This window comes from Siphateles boraxobius, unplaced genomic scaffold, assembly GCF_051911475.1.
Source record: "Siphateles boraxobius isolate OS27281-9 unplaced genomic scaffold, OSU_SipBor_1 16, whole genome shotgun sequence".
Classification (NCBI taxonomy): Eukaryota; Metazoa; Chordata; class Actinopteri; order Cypriniformes; family Leuciscidae; genus Siphateles; species Siphateles boraxobius.
In genome coordinates this window covers 6,177,006-6,193,922 of record NW_027508766.1, presented here as the reverse complement: position 1 = coordinate 6,193,922, position 16,917 = coordinate 6,177,006, and the positions used below count along the sequence as shown (strand labels likewise).

General features: G+C 37.2%; 1 protein-coding gene across 1 annotated transcript in view; it reads left to right on the top strand.

Annotated features, from left to right (window-relative positions):
- Nucleotides 1–3,238: 3,238 nt before the first annotated feature.
- Nucleotides 3,239–16,917, top strand: part of wdfy3 (WD repeat and FYVE domain containing 3) — a 77,843-nt gene continuing 64,164 nt past the window's right edge. Inside the window, exons 1-2 of the mRNA XM_077231331.1 lie at nt 3,239–3,352; nt 14,929–15,139. Coding sequence (XP_077087446.1) covers nt 3,324–3,352; nt 14,929–15,139 — 240 coding nt within the window. The 5' untranslated portion in view covers nt 3,239–3,323. The remainder of the gene's footprint in view (nt 3,353–14,928; nt 15,140–16,917) is intronic.

The window sequence follows — 16,917 nt, the reverse complement described above, 5'->3', positions numbered from 1 at the left end:
CAGTTGTCTGTCCGTTTGTCCGTCTATCTTTCTAACGTTACACATGGACACTCATGAAGGCTGAAACTAATCCCAGTAAATCATAATTCAAGTTGTGATATGGAGGCCATGGTGAATTAGTGGGGCACGGTGTAATGGTGAAGTGGTGGACAGCTGCATCAGGTAGAGGTCATGGACTTATGAACAGCTGTGTGTGGCCTCCACAGCTCCAGGCTTCTCATGCCATTTAATTTGTATTGTGTGTTTTTGTGAGGGTACACAGAGCTGTGAATAAGATTAGAGACATAGGCTACTATTATTGTGGTTTTATTATATCAACACACCACCCTTGTATTGTGCAAGTCATTCAACCTGTGATTTTATCCCAGGGCCATCATAATATTGGCTTGGGGCCAAATCAGTCAAACATGACCTAAATTGCCCCTATTTAGAGGCTATAAACCTAGTTTTCAGTTTTTCTTTACTTTTACTATTAAACCTTGTTTTACTTGGTCACTGTTTTAAAACTCGTGAACGGAACAATGTAAATTAAATCTTAAATTGCATTACATGATGGTATTACAGTAGCTAGTACATCACATTTAAAGGGTTAGTTCACCCAAAAATGAAAATTCTGTCATTCATTTCTCACCCATTTTAAACCCATAAGACTTTTGTTCATCTTCGGAACACAAATGAAGATATTTAAAAAAAAATCTGTGCCAGTTCTGTATCTCCATTGAACTACCACTTTGATTGTTCAAAAGTTTCATAAAGAGATCGTAAAACTAGCCTAATCCATATGAATTGAGCGGTTTAGTCCAAATTTTCTGAAGAGACTCGATCACTTTATATGATGTACAGATTTAATTTAGGCTTTTACTCACATAAACATTGATCAGCGAGCATAAACAAAAGCTCAGCCGAACCTTCTTATGCGCGAGAGCAAATCTCTTGCAGAAGCTCAAGCGTGAATGAACCTCATTGGTTCTTGCACATCAAGTGAACATGCTTGAGCGTCCATTTACCACATCTGATGTTTGAGTTGATGAATGTGAATAAAAGCCTAAATTCAATCTGTTCATCATATAAAGCCTATAAAGTTTCTCTTCAGAATATTTTGACTAAATCGCTCAATTCATATGGATTAGTTTTTCAATTTCTTTATGAAATTTTTGAAGCGTCAAAGTGTCAATTGCGTAGCTTTCTATGATGGACTAAAAGCTCTCAGATTTCATCAAAAATAATCTTAATTTACGAAGATGAACTAAAAAATTACTGGTTTGAAACAACATGAGGGTGAGTAATTTATGATAGAATTTTCATTTTTGGGTGAACCATCCCTTTAAGATTTAGCCCAAGTCATTTATTAAGTATAGATCTAATGTAAAAAACGTAATGTCTGTAAAAAATGTCATTGAATTCAGACAGGATGTATAACTAAAGGTATGTTGCTTGATAATGTCTCGTGCAGTGGACTTCCAGGGTATTTGACCATCTTAAGTGAGATTCGCAGGGAGCATTAATGTTCAGTCTAGCATAAGAAGCCAGTGTACATCAATATCTCTTGACAGGAAATGGAGATGGGAAATGTCCTTAATACTACAAAGTTTGGCTAAAATGAATTTAGTGAAAAGTTAATGTTCTGAATTTTTTTTATCAACCTAATTAACTTCTTGTTTGGTTTCTGTGCAGTTGTTTTCAAGTAAGAAACACATTTAAAACAATGTTTAAAGGCAGTTATTATGGCTCACATAACAAAAAGAGACATTTATTTTCATATTAAAACATTTATTACTAATTTGGGGATTTTCAGTATTGCTAGACATATCCATTGGAACATTTCTATACCAAAATGGACTATAGAAGTTTTCTTTAGTAACTGTATAGTAACTACAGGTCCTTTACTGTGGATTTCTTTCTGTGTCTTACCCTCTTGCTTGAGGGTGTCAATGATGGCCTTCTGGACAGCAGTCAGGTCGGCAGTCTTACCCATGATTGCGGTTTTGAGTAATGAAACAGGCTGGGAGTTTTAAAAGCCTCAGGAATCTTTTGCAGGTGTTTAGAGTTAATTAGTTGATTCAGATGATTAGGTTAATAGCTCGTTTAGAGACCCTTTTCATGATATGCTAATTTTTTGAGATAGGAATTTTGGGTTTTCATGAGCTGTATGCCAAAATCATCAGTATTAAAACAATAAAAGACCTGAAATATTTCAGTTGGTGTGCAATGAATCTAAAATATATGAAAGTTTAATTTTTATCATCACATTATGGAAAATAATGAACTTTATCACAATATGCAAATTTTTTGAGAAGGACCTATATGTGAAACTATGATCATTTATTTTTATATTTATTTCCATATGTTATGTTGTGATACCTAAAACTATACTACCCAGTTGTCATTCTAAATGAAGGTTTTGTCATGTGCTCGGTGTGTATTATTGAGCAGTGAATCAGCACTCAGCGTCACACATACATGTGAGTGATATTTTACACAATTCAGACTTCAAGCTGTTACTGTTGACCAAATGACATTGTTGGAAACACGACTCGCATGCAAAGAACTTTAGCCGAAGCGTTTTGTGTCATGAATCGGTGCCAGTTAAAACCCTTCTGCAGATTAAACGTCAGCTTTGTGCTTTTTGAACAAAGCTTCTCTTCATTAATGTCGTTGTGAGCTGCTTCTGATCTTTATGTCCACAGACTGTTCTTCAGTGCTTTGCTGCAATCAGATTTTCTTTGTGCCGTTATTGTTTTCATATCTGTTTGAAAAAAGGCCCTTTACGTAATATTTGAATCTTCAGTGATATCTCATGTTTGCACTGCATTGCACGATAGATGTTGGATATTTTTGAGTGGTTCAGGTTATTTAGTAGGCTAGGTGATGTTCCAGTGTTCAGCAGTGTGTAATTCCTCAAAATCAGATGACTGACTTCCCCTTTTCAAAATATCCAGAGCTAGACTAGTCATTACCCTGATCTGTTGATCGATTTTACAACGTGATCATTTCATAACCGCCATCTGCTTTTTAAATGTTATCGATGAAACCCCCTTTACTGGCGATTTGGTATCTCCTTGTATGACACTGGTCACCCCCCCTCATGATGTAGCCACGTGGTAGAGCTGGTGACAGGGAGGATCAGCTGTGCCAGTCCCTGCAGGCTTGGCTCTCTGGTACACACACAGGTCTCCTGGCAGTGCCAGCAAAGAGTGTGAATCGGCACTCGCTCCCACAGCGTCCTCTGCCTTCTCTCTTTTTCCTAGTCGACACGGCACAAATTACAAACGGTTGTTTTCTCAGCAATCTCTGGATCAAAATTGCATCTGTAACAACGAGGGATGCTTGCAGAGCACCGGGAGAACAGTAGGTACGGAAAAAAACATGTTTGATCAGTGTCTCCATGGTGACAAGGCATTTGTTTACAGTTTGGAGCCGTGTGTCATGGATTTATTTGCTGCGATGGTGGTGTTGAAATGGCTTCTTACTTTCTGCTGAGGTTTCTGGCAGCGCTTCGGTCAGAGAATCACACATTTTTGAATGCCACGTAAGATTCTTGTATAATTAAAGGCTGTTGAAGGTATAACAGATGAGTAGGCAAATGACAGATGGCACAGCTAGTGAAGCGATGGTGGCGTTTCTCCCGAAGGAATGATGGTGTGGAGCAACAAGAGGTTGCTGAGAGTTTCAGATGTAAGAAATGGTTATATCTCATTTTTTGAAGTAATAAGCTGTTTGCATCATGGACTGTAAATGTTTTCATCACTGCTTCATCCTGGCAGTCATTCTTTTCTGAAAATTGTGATTTTTGAAGACTTCAAGCACCTGGTTTTTTGGCTGCTCATTGCGAATCAAGTCAAGACACGTTTGAAACCAATGGCTTCATTAGACTCTGACTCATTCGACACTGTTTACACAGGAAGGGCTCTTGACTTCAAGAGATAGATGTTGATTTGGGTGTGAGGTAACCAGTGACCGTGGTAAATATTAAGATCATTATTTTGGACCATGTCACTTCAGCTTGTTACCGTTCACAGTTATTACGTCTCCAATTTATGTCGTCCTCCCCAGATTTAAACAGTGATTTACTGACTTTTCTATTTCTATTAATCAAGGAATCCTGATCACTGTATCACTGTTTCCACAAAAATATTAACTTTCTGATAATAAGATAGTTGATAATTAATAATAATGAGAAATGTTACTTGAGCACCAAATCATCATATTAAATTTGATTTCTGAAGGATCATGTAACACTGAAGATTGAAGTAATGTCTGCTGAAAATGTAGCTTTTGCATCCCAGTAATTAATTAGCCTACATTGTAAAATATATTAAAATAGAAAACTTTTATTTTAAATTGTAGCTACTAAGATTTCACAATATTACTATTTTTAATGTTTTTGGTGAGCGTAAAGCATTAATATAGTACTAACCCTATAGTCTATAAATAAGACAGTTGGGCTAGCTTTTTTGTTATTTTGCTTCGCTTATGTTTTTTAATCAGTTACCTCACAGAATGGCTACGCAGAATTAAATAGTTTTTAATAAAATTAAATCATTTGTTGTAGTATAGACTAGCCTTTTATATGTTTATACATTTTAAGTAATAACTGCTGGCACATTGAAAGAAAAAAAACAATAATAACAAATTAAGTGATTGTTGACCGAATATTGTAGGAACTAGGGATGTCAACTTTATTGGAGCTGTCAAGCGATTAAAATGTTTTATCTAGGGATGGGCATTCGATTAAATTTTCTTAGTCGATCGTCGGGAGAATTAACGATCGACTATCGATTAATCATTAATATTTTTATATTCAAATTCATTATTTATTTTTATAAATTAAAAATGCAATGAAAATACAAAAATACAGCGCGTTTTTCCTCGATTAGGTCTTTATTACAAGATGATCAACTTGTGGCAGTAAAACTGGACGTTCGGTTAGGCTAAACTTGAAGATATATATGCGCTGCGGTGCTCGGAAGCAACGGAACCTGCAGCTGCGAGTTGGCGTTCTTAAACAGAGACCCTCGTTTGTTCCAAAATAATAAATAATAAAAAAAAATCATGTTAAACAATAACTTAACCAAAAACATAATAATACTTAGATCTGACAGGTTTTGTCAAAATGTAACTCGAAACTATCCAAGAACGGAGTCGAGAAAGAGGGTGAGAGAGATTAGCCTACATACTGTAACAATCAATTCGGCTAGGCTACTTAACAAAGCCTCATAAAAAATAACTAGTAACTCACATACAACTTCTACACCAGTCTACTGATTTTTGTTGAGAAAGATAAGCATGTTGATTACATGATCTGAGGTCAGACGCGACCGCAACCTGACCGTCAAGCCTCGTTTACACTTTCGCCTGGCTCTGCAGCGCGAGTCTCCACAGACTGCGCGCGCACCTCCCCAAACAGACGAGGCGTTTATACTCGACGCGCTCGCCTGTGAAATACCGAATACCGCAATGACGTCATTTTTGCCGCGCTCACCTTCGCGCTCGTGCGGACGCGTCGAGTGTTAACAAGGCTTCAGTCCAGCCGCTGAAAACACCCGCTCTGAGGGGACTGACGTTGCCGGGATGCACAGGTACCTCCGCGCTAACTTGACCAGCCCGGGGAACACGTTCACTTTCCACTCACACTACGCAACGCAGCAGCATACGTTTAATGATAATCGATAACAAATTAACGTGATCGACGAAATTCTTAATGATCAATAATCGATCGTCGATTAATCATGCCCATCCCTAGTTTTATCTAATTAATTACACAATGTGGTGATTAATTAATCGAATTAATCGCTCGTCAATTTTGGCTGAGAATTTATTCCCAAAAGATAATTTAAAGTCATTATTGTGTTAAATGAGAAAAACATCAAATAGACACAACTAGCTTTAGAAATGTTTTTTTTATTTTCATTTGATTGAACAAAATGTATTAAACATGAACTTTTAGGCTTCAATGGTTTCACAATATTCACAATATTACCCTTCAATGGCCGTGAGGGTAAATATATATTTTTTGTGTTAACTATACTTTTAATGTTTTTTTTATTAATATGGATTTTATTTTATTTTATGAAATGATACTCTAAATAAGAAACTAAAACTGCCAGTAGGTGGCGATAAATGTCTAAGTTAGTCATTGAGTCATTCATTCTTCTGATTTGTTCAAAGGCTGATTCATTCAGAAATGAAGTAAATGGCTCTCTTTATGAATGGGTCTATTTAGCTATGTTTCCATCTAAAGTTGCGAATTTAACTTATGTGCAAAATTTGAATATCGCATAAAACATTCGCGAATAAAGCACTGTTTCCATCCAGTAGGCTAAGCCTAAGAAAACAAAATCGTCACTTCCTGATAAACTGGTGCTAAATGTCACTAAGAAATATGGAAGTTGCTACAGTAGGAAGAAGCCACTATAGGCCTAGATAATAATTTTGTATATAATAAAATACTTGCGTCTCAGAGCGGGCAGACGATATGTAATAAAGTTATCTTGCTTTTGGAGGTGGATGCCTGCTGTTTAGGAAAGCGGTTTTGTAAGTTCTGGCATGTAGGCTAATTATACTGAACCACTATGACACAGGGTTAATTTTGGCAGCCATTTTTGATTTAGCCTTAGTCTTCATCTTCAGACAAAAATGCTTATTGGTGTTAGTCACATATTAGTCATTTTGTCTTTCATAGTTTTATTTGGCGAAAAGTAACTGCATTTTTTGTCAACTTTTAGTCAAACTGCAGTTACCGACATTTATTTTGGTAGCTATTTTATATAGTCTTTAGACAAAAAATGTCATTATTTTTCTCTCTAGCCCAATTCAATTAAGCTTATGAGAAATCAAGGTAACAGGCTGTATTGACATTGCACTCTTTAGCAGTAGCACTTGTGCAATTCCTTTTCCTTAGTTCAGTGGTTGTCCAATATTTTAGAGTGCCGAACCCTCTCCTCCACTTAGACTGCAGTCACACCTTTTCCATTAAGGGACAATATTTTCCCCCTTTAATCGATTTTTACAGTTCATTTTTTACCTTTAAAAAATAAATAATGCTTTAAATAAAACAATGTTCAATGAATATGCAATGATGGTAAAAATGAAGTGATACTTTTAAATAGTAAATTAATGGCTGTATTTATGGACGGGTCATTAAATCTCCCGATTCATCAAGCCCACAGATTCGTTCACGAATCACCGCTGTGTGCTGCAGTTCTGCTGTGGCGTTTCGTTGCAAATCAGAGCAATAAGCCTTTTTACAATACTGTTTTAAATGCAGTACATCACTTAATGTTATCCTTTTGTTTGTTGAACTGTTGTATAAAATCAATGTCACATTTGAAACCGTGTGGATGTTCGGGAAACATTGCATTCTATGCTCGTCTAATATGATCAACATTAACAGAACACAGACCGACTGAATGACACTTTAATTTAAAGTAAAACTATGTAGTGTTTCAACCTTCATAATATATTTCCAAGACCCTTGTGATGGTACATCGACTTACAATAGGTTAACTGACACCTCTGCCATAGCCTGACGGGGTCTGTATCGCTTTTACTGGCACTATGTAACTTCAGGTTTCGGGTAGTAACCGGAGCACAAAAAGAACTACAAAATTCGACTGCTTCACGGCATACATAGTTTTTCTTCGTTTGTGATGTCTATCATAAAATCATGCATCATACTCTACCTTGTCTGTGGCCATTGTTGATTCCAAAGCCGGTGCTGGATAAACAGCGAGCGTGCGCGTGCGACAGTAGGCTGTACCGCGACAGCGGTAATGGACAATTCCGCTTCCAACCTGTAGGGCGAACGCAGAGGAAAAGTTCCTTGGTGTTGTTTAAGTAGAAAATGTGTTTTCAGATCATCCGCGCTTCATCAGCAGTGTAGAGAGCATGTGCGCGTGCATGGTTGCCAGATACTATTTGAAAACGTGTTCTTTTAACAGAATAGCTATTCACAGTTATCGTTTAATGACGTGGGTGTCTTCTCTCATCGTCTTTGTCTTAGTCAGGGGAAAAAGGTTGTCAACCAACATTTTTCGTCATAGTTTTCGTTAACGAAATTAACACTGCTATGATGCACTGTAGCAAAATTTGGATCAGCGTTTCAGATGAGCAAAATGTTACAATAACAAGAACAGTCCACTGGTTAGTCCAGTTATGCCGTCCCATTGTAAAGTCTTTTTTGATGCACATTGGGGAATTTATTCTGTAAATGTGTTTCCATCGTAGATTATGTGGGTGTTTTCTCATTGGATAAAAAGTTTGTGCCCATTTTTAGAATTTGTTCGTCTTGGCGTTTCCATCCAGCGTTTTTTTTTAAAAGCGATATCCCAAAATGCGCATAAAAACAGGTGAGTGAAAACATAGCTATTGAATCATTGGTTCACCTGATTGATTCACTCAAAACACGTAGCCTATTCATTCAGAAACGTAGCACTTGCAGTCTGTCGTTTTAAACCTTAGAAGCTTGGATTTACAGTGGATATAGGGAATATGACCATCACTTAACAAGTGCTTTTAAATTTGCTGACAAATTAGAAGTACTTTCATAGCCTGAAAAATAGCCTAACTGCTTTACATGTAAATGTCATCTGTAAGATCATAACAGATAGACTTGTGTCATATATCTTTGAAAAGGTCTCAACTAGCAGAATACAACAAGCATATTTGTTTCAGTTAAAGGCCAAACTATACCAACGTATTTGTATAAAAAATACCCACTGACAAACATGTAAACCGTACATGATGCTTTTGCACCACGTTGTAGTTTGTAACCGGTAACCGCAAAACATTAGTAAACCATAGTAGATCCAATACCAATTAAACCAATAAAAAAAGTCTGAATCCGAAATCTCCCCCTAAACCCTCATTCACTATTCCCTATGTTAGTCCACTAATACTGTTCACTTGAAGGAGTGAATGAAAAGGAGTGAGCGAATTCGGACAGTCGTTGAGCGTACATCGATTGTACACTCATTATTGCAGTGCAATGTGGGATTGAATAAGTGCACTCAATAACGTCCACTATGGTTTCGGACACCACTACAAATGCCCTATTTAAGGGTATTGGGGGTGATTTTGGATTCAGCCTAGATCTCAGCCTAGATCTCGGGTGTTGTGGGTGAATATAGTGTTATTAGGGACTAAGTGCAGAGACCAATCGGACACTGTTTTACGGCTGGAGCGCGCTTGAATTGTTTCGATCGCTCAGATTGGCAGGTCTTGATTTACCATGCGGCTTAGAATAGGAGCACACACTGGAAGATCATCATTCATCAACCAGGATCTTATTACTTGTTTATTCTATGTACTTCTATTGTGGCGTTTAGTATTTCTTATGTTCAGTAAAATCACTTGTTTGGAGGATTTATTGGGCCCTTGGTTTATTATGTTTAGAAATAAACAGCTAGCCTACCTAATCCATTGCAAGATTTGAAGACATTAATACATTTCAAGTACCGTGCTGTGCGCTCAGGTCATTTTTTTCTTGTGTGTCTGCTGCACGTGTTTTGCGCATGAGCCGCACATGCCTCAAAGCTACACACTTAATGATGACCTTGCTTAATCGAACACCGATAAGTTTATTGACATTTTTGACATGATTATTGACAATTAATCAATCGTCGATTAACCGTGGCCATCCATAGTAGGAACTCAGAGGTTTATATGTGTTCAGGAATCCAGTGGGCTGTTTCGTATTGAGACAGCTGACACTGTCGCCTGTTGTTGACTTGTAGCCTCTAGTCAGTGGGAAATCTTCCCCTCACTTCTGCATTTCCATCACCCATAACAGTGGCAGAGATGTGGGGTTTGTGTTTACGTCACTCAATATTCCCAAGAGTCTTTGAAAGGCTTTGAGGAGACTGAAGCGGTGCCTTTTTTCTCTCTCTGAACAGTCCTTTGGAGCTTACTTTGCTTTCTCAGATGGTCATTGGAGCTGGCAGCCCTCTAAGAAATGCCATGAAAGACTTAAAGCGTAAAAGGCTTAGCCACATTTTACTGAAGATTTCATGTCCCAGCAACCTTACTCCCCACCGATTTACATCAAATCTTTCTCTGTATGTCCCAAGGCAGGATTATTCCTTGAGGAAGGACACAGACTAAGGTGAATTAAATATTTTTTTCATTTTCGAAACACCTGTTAACAATTATGATTCAAGTTACAACTTGTAGCAACCACTGTCTAAGCACAAAAGCATGTTTTATGTTCAAACACAAAAACAGTGTCTACATTTGTAGTGGCGGACAGTTTATTTCATGATAAATAAAATGAAAGACATATCAATAAAATGAAGGGCAAAAGGATTTATTTCTTCTTTTTTTGTGCCTCCCCGAGTCTACTTCCGAAGTTCTGGCGTATTTATTTTTTATTTTTGTTGTAACACAAAAAGGTGAAATATAAACTCAAGAAAAAATTAGCTTCACAAATGTTCACTTAGCCTGTCAGGGCTTCTGTACTGATATCAGCCATTCAAGCACCAAATAACTGTTTCTCTCATCTCTTGATTTCAAAGTTAAAAAAAATATGCAAAGTTTTCATATTTGCCATAATTTGCCACACATACTGAATCCCTTGCAATTGGCGATTTCATGAATGAAAATTATTACTCAACCTATGCAAACATTCGAGGCTCATCTATCTTATTACAATAATTGTTGTTATTCATAATTGAAATCTCTTTTTCCCCATGGATTTATGGCTCTGTTTCGGATATAATGATTTGTTCTTTGGGGACGATATGCTCCCCCAATGCCCATAGACCTGGATAGGATGATGGGGGTGCTTGACAACTGCCATAGATAAGAAAGGTCTGGAATGGTAAAGAACGACTGGTCCCCATTAACACTTAAATGACATGATGTTTATGTTGTCTTTACCCGTAGGAGGCCAAAGCATTTGTATGTCAGTTTAAAGAGCGTTACTGTTATGTCTAGCTGATTTGTGTTTATTATGTTGGATTAAGAAATAAGCTAATTAAGGATGTCTTGAGAGCTCAGCATAAACTATTAAATAAGCTCTGAATGTTTAATGACTAGGAAAAGGAACTGCTCTTGATGTATAAACAGTGTTACTTTCTTACTCAGCAGAAATCATAGTACTTGAGGTGTTTATCTTGCAATTGGTTCTGTACCTGAAATTAAGAATGATTGGGTTTTCCAAAACCATAATTGACTGTTGGTCACATGAGAGAAATGCTAAGCAATTTTTGTTTTACACGGGGTACAGGGCTTTTTTAAATTACATTTATCTCACCTTAATGTAAGCTCACTCTATGTAGGCTATTTGTGTTTTACAATGGGGTAATTTTGTTGCGCTTGTTGGTTTACACTCAGCACAAGGAAGCTTGATTTCACCCTTGAATTGAAAAAAATTGAATAAATTGAATACAGATGAATTATTCTCGCTATCTTTTGTTCTTTTATTAACATTAATGACAGACAGCAGCAGGTTTATTATGCTGCTGTCACTTTAAGCGCTAATGCAGGGATTCAATGTACTGATACACGTGTTTTCTTTCTATTTCTTTCTATTATTTACGTTCAATTAAGACATCACCCACTGTGTTTGTGAATACTCGCCAGATGGGCATTTTGACATCATTTGTGCGTTTCTGACCATTTAAGCGCAATAAGCCATTAAAAAGAACTCAGTTTGGTACTCGCGAGCTGTTTGAGAGGCGATTTTATGTAGAGCGCACAGAAAACCGTCTCTCAGAAAGCCTGTGAGCACTACTAAATGCTTTCAAATAAAAAAAGGCCTTAGTATTGCAGTGTGAAGCTCGCTTGTACAGACGATGTGGTGATGTGAAGCCATGCACATTTTGAAAGTGAAAGAGAAGATTAGAGCCCGACCGATATGGATTTTTGGGGGCCGATGCCGATACCGATATTAGGGAGTAAAAAAAGCCCGAGACCGATATATCGGCCGATATTATTTATGTGTATATTATAATACAGTAGCAATATTATTTATGTGTATTATAGTACAGTATACCAGTCAAAAGTTTGGACACTTTCCTATTGGTGTGTACAAACTTTTGATGGGTACTTTACACAGTAGCTATAAACAGAATAAATATATTTTATAAACACGTTTTGCAATGATCACTCAAATGTGGTAATCAAACACTTGTGTGACACAGATATGTAATGGAGGCAGGGGGAATGATAGAATGAGAATTATACAGCTGAGCTGTAACCAAACTAGTTTGCATTGCATGTTATATTATATTATATTATATTCTAAATACTGTTCCATAATCTTCACTAACGACGACTTTGTCTTTTAATTTAGTCATAACTTGTATCAATAAATATATAAAAAGTGTCACTGACAAAACCTTATTATCTTCTATTTTTACTCTTAATTCCTCTAATCTCTACCAGTGGAGGAAGAACTCAGCTACTCTTAATGCAAAATGGCCCTATATAAAGTGTTATAATTATATACATTTTTGGAATATTGCTTGATGTTGTAACGTAGCGTTATCAGGCAGAATGAGCTTTAACACTGTGTCTACACCGGACGCGGCCGTTACTGTTCGCGTCGCAACAGCTGTTTACCTTAGACAAAGCAGAATCAGTTTACTGTCGGAGATCGCTCGCGCCACGCATTTTAATCAATGTTTCATCAACCAATTGCCTTAATAAATAAGAAGAAGGCCTAAATATAGCAGACAATATAATCAGGACTTCTCAGCTGCGCGCTTGCAATAGTCACAAGCTCACACAATACGTGACAGAGGCTTGTAGCAGAGAAATCAATTCTGTGAATTACACTGCGCAAATCACAAGTAGGCTACTACCCACCGGATGAAGAAGGGTTGGCTCTCAGTCTCCACAGGCTACATAAAATATTCATTTTATTTTATTTTATTTTATTTTTCGTGTTTGCATTTATTAGGAAAAAACAATGTTACAGACGCGACAGTTCAGCACTACGGACGTGAGCGCTCTGAAAGCGGCACTAATGCTTTGAAACTTTCACATAGACATCAAACAGAAAGCACAAAACCTTTCGTTTCAAAGTGAATTTCGTTTTGTATTAATTGTATCTTAATTTTAATCAATGTTTCATCAGCCATTTGCCTGGATTTAATTTATAAGAAGTAAATTTAGCAGACGATAGATAATCTCGACACGGAGGCGCCTGCGGGTGAACTGGAGCTCATCTCATGAACCGAAACTCAGCGTATAGACCTGAGAATTGAAATATATCTATATTGAAATGTCTACTTTTAAACAGAACAATTCAAAACGAAAGACAGACAGACTCATGTAATCGTATGAAATGTGCATTTCTCTCTGGCGCGCGCTCACTGAAGATCGCGAGTCAGCATCGTCAACTTCATCTTTGGCTGACACTGACTGAAAACACTTGTTTATTAATAAACAATTAAAATGTCTCCTTGCTATATTTGTTGTATTCATAATCATTATTTTTGCCAGTTCTTGTGACAGCTTTTAGGTGCTTTATTGGCAGCGCCACCCTTACATGAATCACCGTACCCGCATTTTTTAAAATATTCATTTTTCGGCCATTATAAATGCCGATACCGATAGTTAGGAAAATGCCTAAAATCGGCCGATAATATCGGCCCGCCGATATATCGGTCGGGCTCTAGAGAAGATGCAGTAGCGTTGAATCACTCTCGCTGTTTGTGAAATCTCAGAAAGTTTTCAAATTACTAATTTGATTTGATAATCTGTGTGGATTAATTTGCTCATTCAACCAGCTAACTGAATAAATGTTTGTGGGAATTTCCCCCCTTAAAAGCGTGAAACCTTTAGCAATGTATAAATTGCACAATACCCGCAATCCTGGGCCATGTGTGGCATTTTAGCAACTTTATAATTGTTCAAGTTTGGTCTACTTGGATTAATTGGACAGTTTTGGATTATTAAAACAATTTTACTGAATCACAATGCCATACAATCTTTCTTGTAGTCTGAGCAGACACATTAGAACAATAATAATAACCATTTGTTACATGGAATAATATCCAAAACTTCAGGAGCCTGGATACAGTGCAGGTATTCTTAGTTAGATGGATGCAGTCACTGTTGCTCTTGATCGTCTCACGTTTCCCGCCTTCAAGTGTTGCTGACTTTCTCAGTGGCTGTAGAGGTCTGCGGTTGTTCCCGTCTAAGAATCTGCTTCAACTCACAGATGTTAAGCTTTTTGCTGAGGGCATTGCTGAAACATAAATGTTGTATAACAGCACCTAACTGCCTCAAGCAAATGTCTGTCAGATGCATGTCCTATTTTCCATGTGGTCGCCAGCTTCAGCAGATGATGTAAAGTTCATGCTTGTTTTTACTAAATTCTGTAACCATTACCTAGTTGGATCTGATTCATGACTGTGTGGAGCACAGTAAGGCATAGGAAGTTAACCGTTTGTCAACACTGTTTGCCCAGGAAGCAAAGCTTGATCACAGGAAATAAATAAATGATGATAATAATAATAATAACTGAAAGAAAACAATTGATACAATTTTTATGGAGTATACCTTTAGCCCAGGTGTCTCCTGTCAAGACCTATTTGTGGCGATAAAAAATGTCTATACAGTTATACAAATCTTGTTGCTTTATACTTAGATATTTAAGTTTGCCTTTATCACCGTGTCCTTGAAGTGAACCCAAATAATATCTTGGATCCAATTTTGTTTGCTCGTCCTGCAATATTTCTGTACCTGCCGCAGAATCTTCACTAGAGGAACTCAGACAGAAGCAGTTCACTGCAAAAAATAAACAGGCTGAATTTGATCTGCAATTTGAAGCTAGCATATCACATCACATTAGAAGTGGACTTTCACAGTCGACGATCAATTTCCCTGACATCTTGTTATTTTTCCCCCTCCTCCCCCCTCCCCCTTTCATTTCCTCCATTTCACAAAACCTCTCTTTTATCTGTGTGTCTGCTCTCTCAGGGCTGGCTTCGGCCTCAAGAAGCCTCTAAGGATGAATATGGTGAAGAGGATCATGGGGAGGCCGCGGCAGGAGGAGTGCAGCCCGCAGGACAACGCGCTGGGACTCATGCACCTGCGCCGCCTCTTCTCCGAGCTCTGCCACCCGCCGCGCCACATGACACAAAAGGAGCAGGAGGAGAAGCTCTACATGATGCTGCCTGTTTTCAACCGGGTGAGAGCGAGAGAGAGAGAGAGAGAGAGAGAGAGAGAGCTGTTTACTTAAAGAGACAGCATCATCACCTAATATGCATAGGATAATGCGATTTATTTATAAGAGGCAGACCGAATTAGTGGGATTCACAAAGATGCAGCCTCTCAAGTCAAAATGCATAAAAAGAAGTGACACGTGTAATAGACACGATTGTATTGCACTGCTAATGCTAAATGTAACCGGTGGTGACTTTTTCCTACTACCCCCCCCATTTGGCTCAGTCGTGCCGGTACATCAGATGACTTGCCTTGCTAACATTTTCACAGGCCCCACAATTAAATAAAACTATCATAAATTGAGTTTCTTTTTGCGGCGTATCTTTATCAGAAAACAATTAGATTCTTATTTATATTTTAAGATTATTATATTATGTTTTTCATTCAATATTCTTTCTGAAAAAGAGAAAAAAAATACAACAAATCATTAATTATAGTTGCACTAATAGCTGTAAACTGTAAAGCTATAATGTGACAGCTGTAAACTTCATAATCATTTTTGATGAAAATCAAAATTTTTACACTGCTGTTCGCAATTTTGTGGTCAGTAAGAATTTTCTGGGGAGAATTAAAGACTTTGATCAAAAGTGATATATAAAGACTTATATTGTTGCAGAAAAATTATATTACAAATAAATTTTGCTCTTTTGAACATCAAAGAATCCTGAAAAAACAATCACAAAAATATGTTTTTATAGTATTGAAGTTGTCTTTTTAACATTAATAATAATTAGAAAAATTTCTTGAGCACCTAATCATCATATTATACTGATTTCTGAAGGATCATGTGACACTGGAGACTGGAGTAATGATGCTGAAAATTCAGCTTTGATCACAGGAATAAAATACATTTGAAAATATATTCAAATAGAAAACAGTTATTTTAAATTGTAATTTCACAATATTACTATTTTATTGTATTTATGATGTATTTCTGATTGAAATGAATGCAGCCTAGGTGAGCATAAGAGACTTCTTTCAAAACAATCTTACCAACCTAAACTTTTGAAAGGTAGTGTATATGTATGTGCCATAATCAGTCAATTGTATATTGTTTGAAAGCAAGAACATTAAAACTTTTTATTTCTTTCAGAAGAAAATCACTATAGTGTCATGATTTTTTCCCCAAAACCTGTCATTAAACCAAATTATCCACACTTTGCTTTTGATGTTAACTTAACCAATGAGAAGAAGTGAACCAGCAGTGACTACTTAATTTACAATGGCTAAGTAGTCGTTTTGATATCAAGTGACTCTCACAGGCTGGAGAAGAGCATGATGGTGCTAATCATCCAGCATTGATTATGCAGAAACACTGCAGATGACCTCATCATTGTGCATGAAAGAGCCCTGACCTGCTGCAGCCTGTATGCATTTTAAGAGCACTTGTAGAAGTGGGATGAAACATGCTCTCTATTTACAAAGCTGTCATACTTCATGAAGTGTTATAGACCCATCTGAAACGATGCAAATCAGAATTAATACCGCAATTTTGATTTCTTCAAACAGCGAGCGGACTGACATGATAGATTTAAGCATGGCAGTCTTGCGCCTCTTATGAATGTTTGTGGTTTATACTAATTTGATTGGACACTCGGCCTGTGAGCCAAATGCTGAAGGGCAGTTTTCAGAGCTCCTGTGAATGTCTTATCTTTGCTGCAATGAAAGATGAATAACTCCGAGCATACGGCTCTTTAGACATCAAAGGAGCGATTTCTGATTAAATCTCAGCTTTAACTCAAC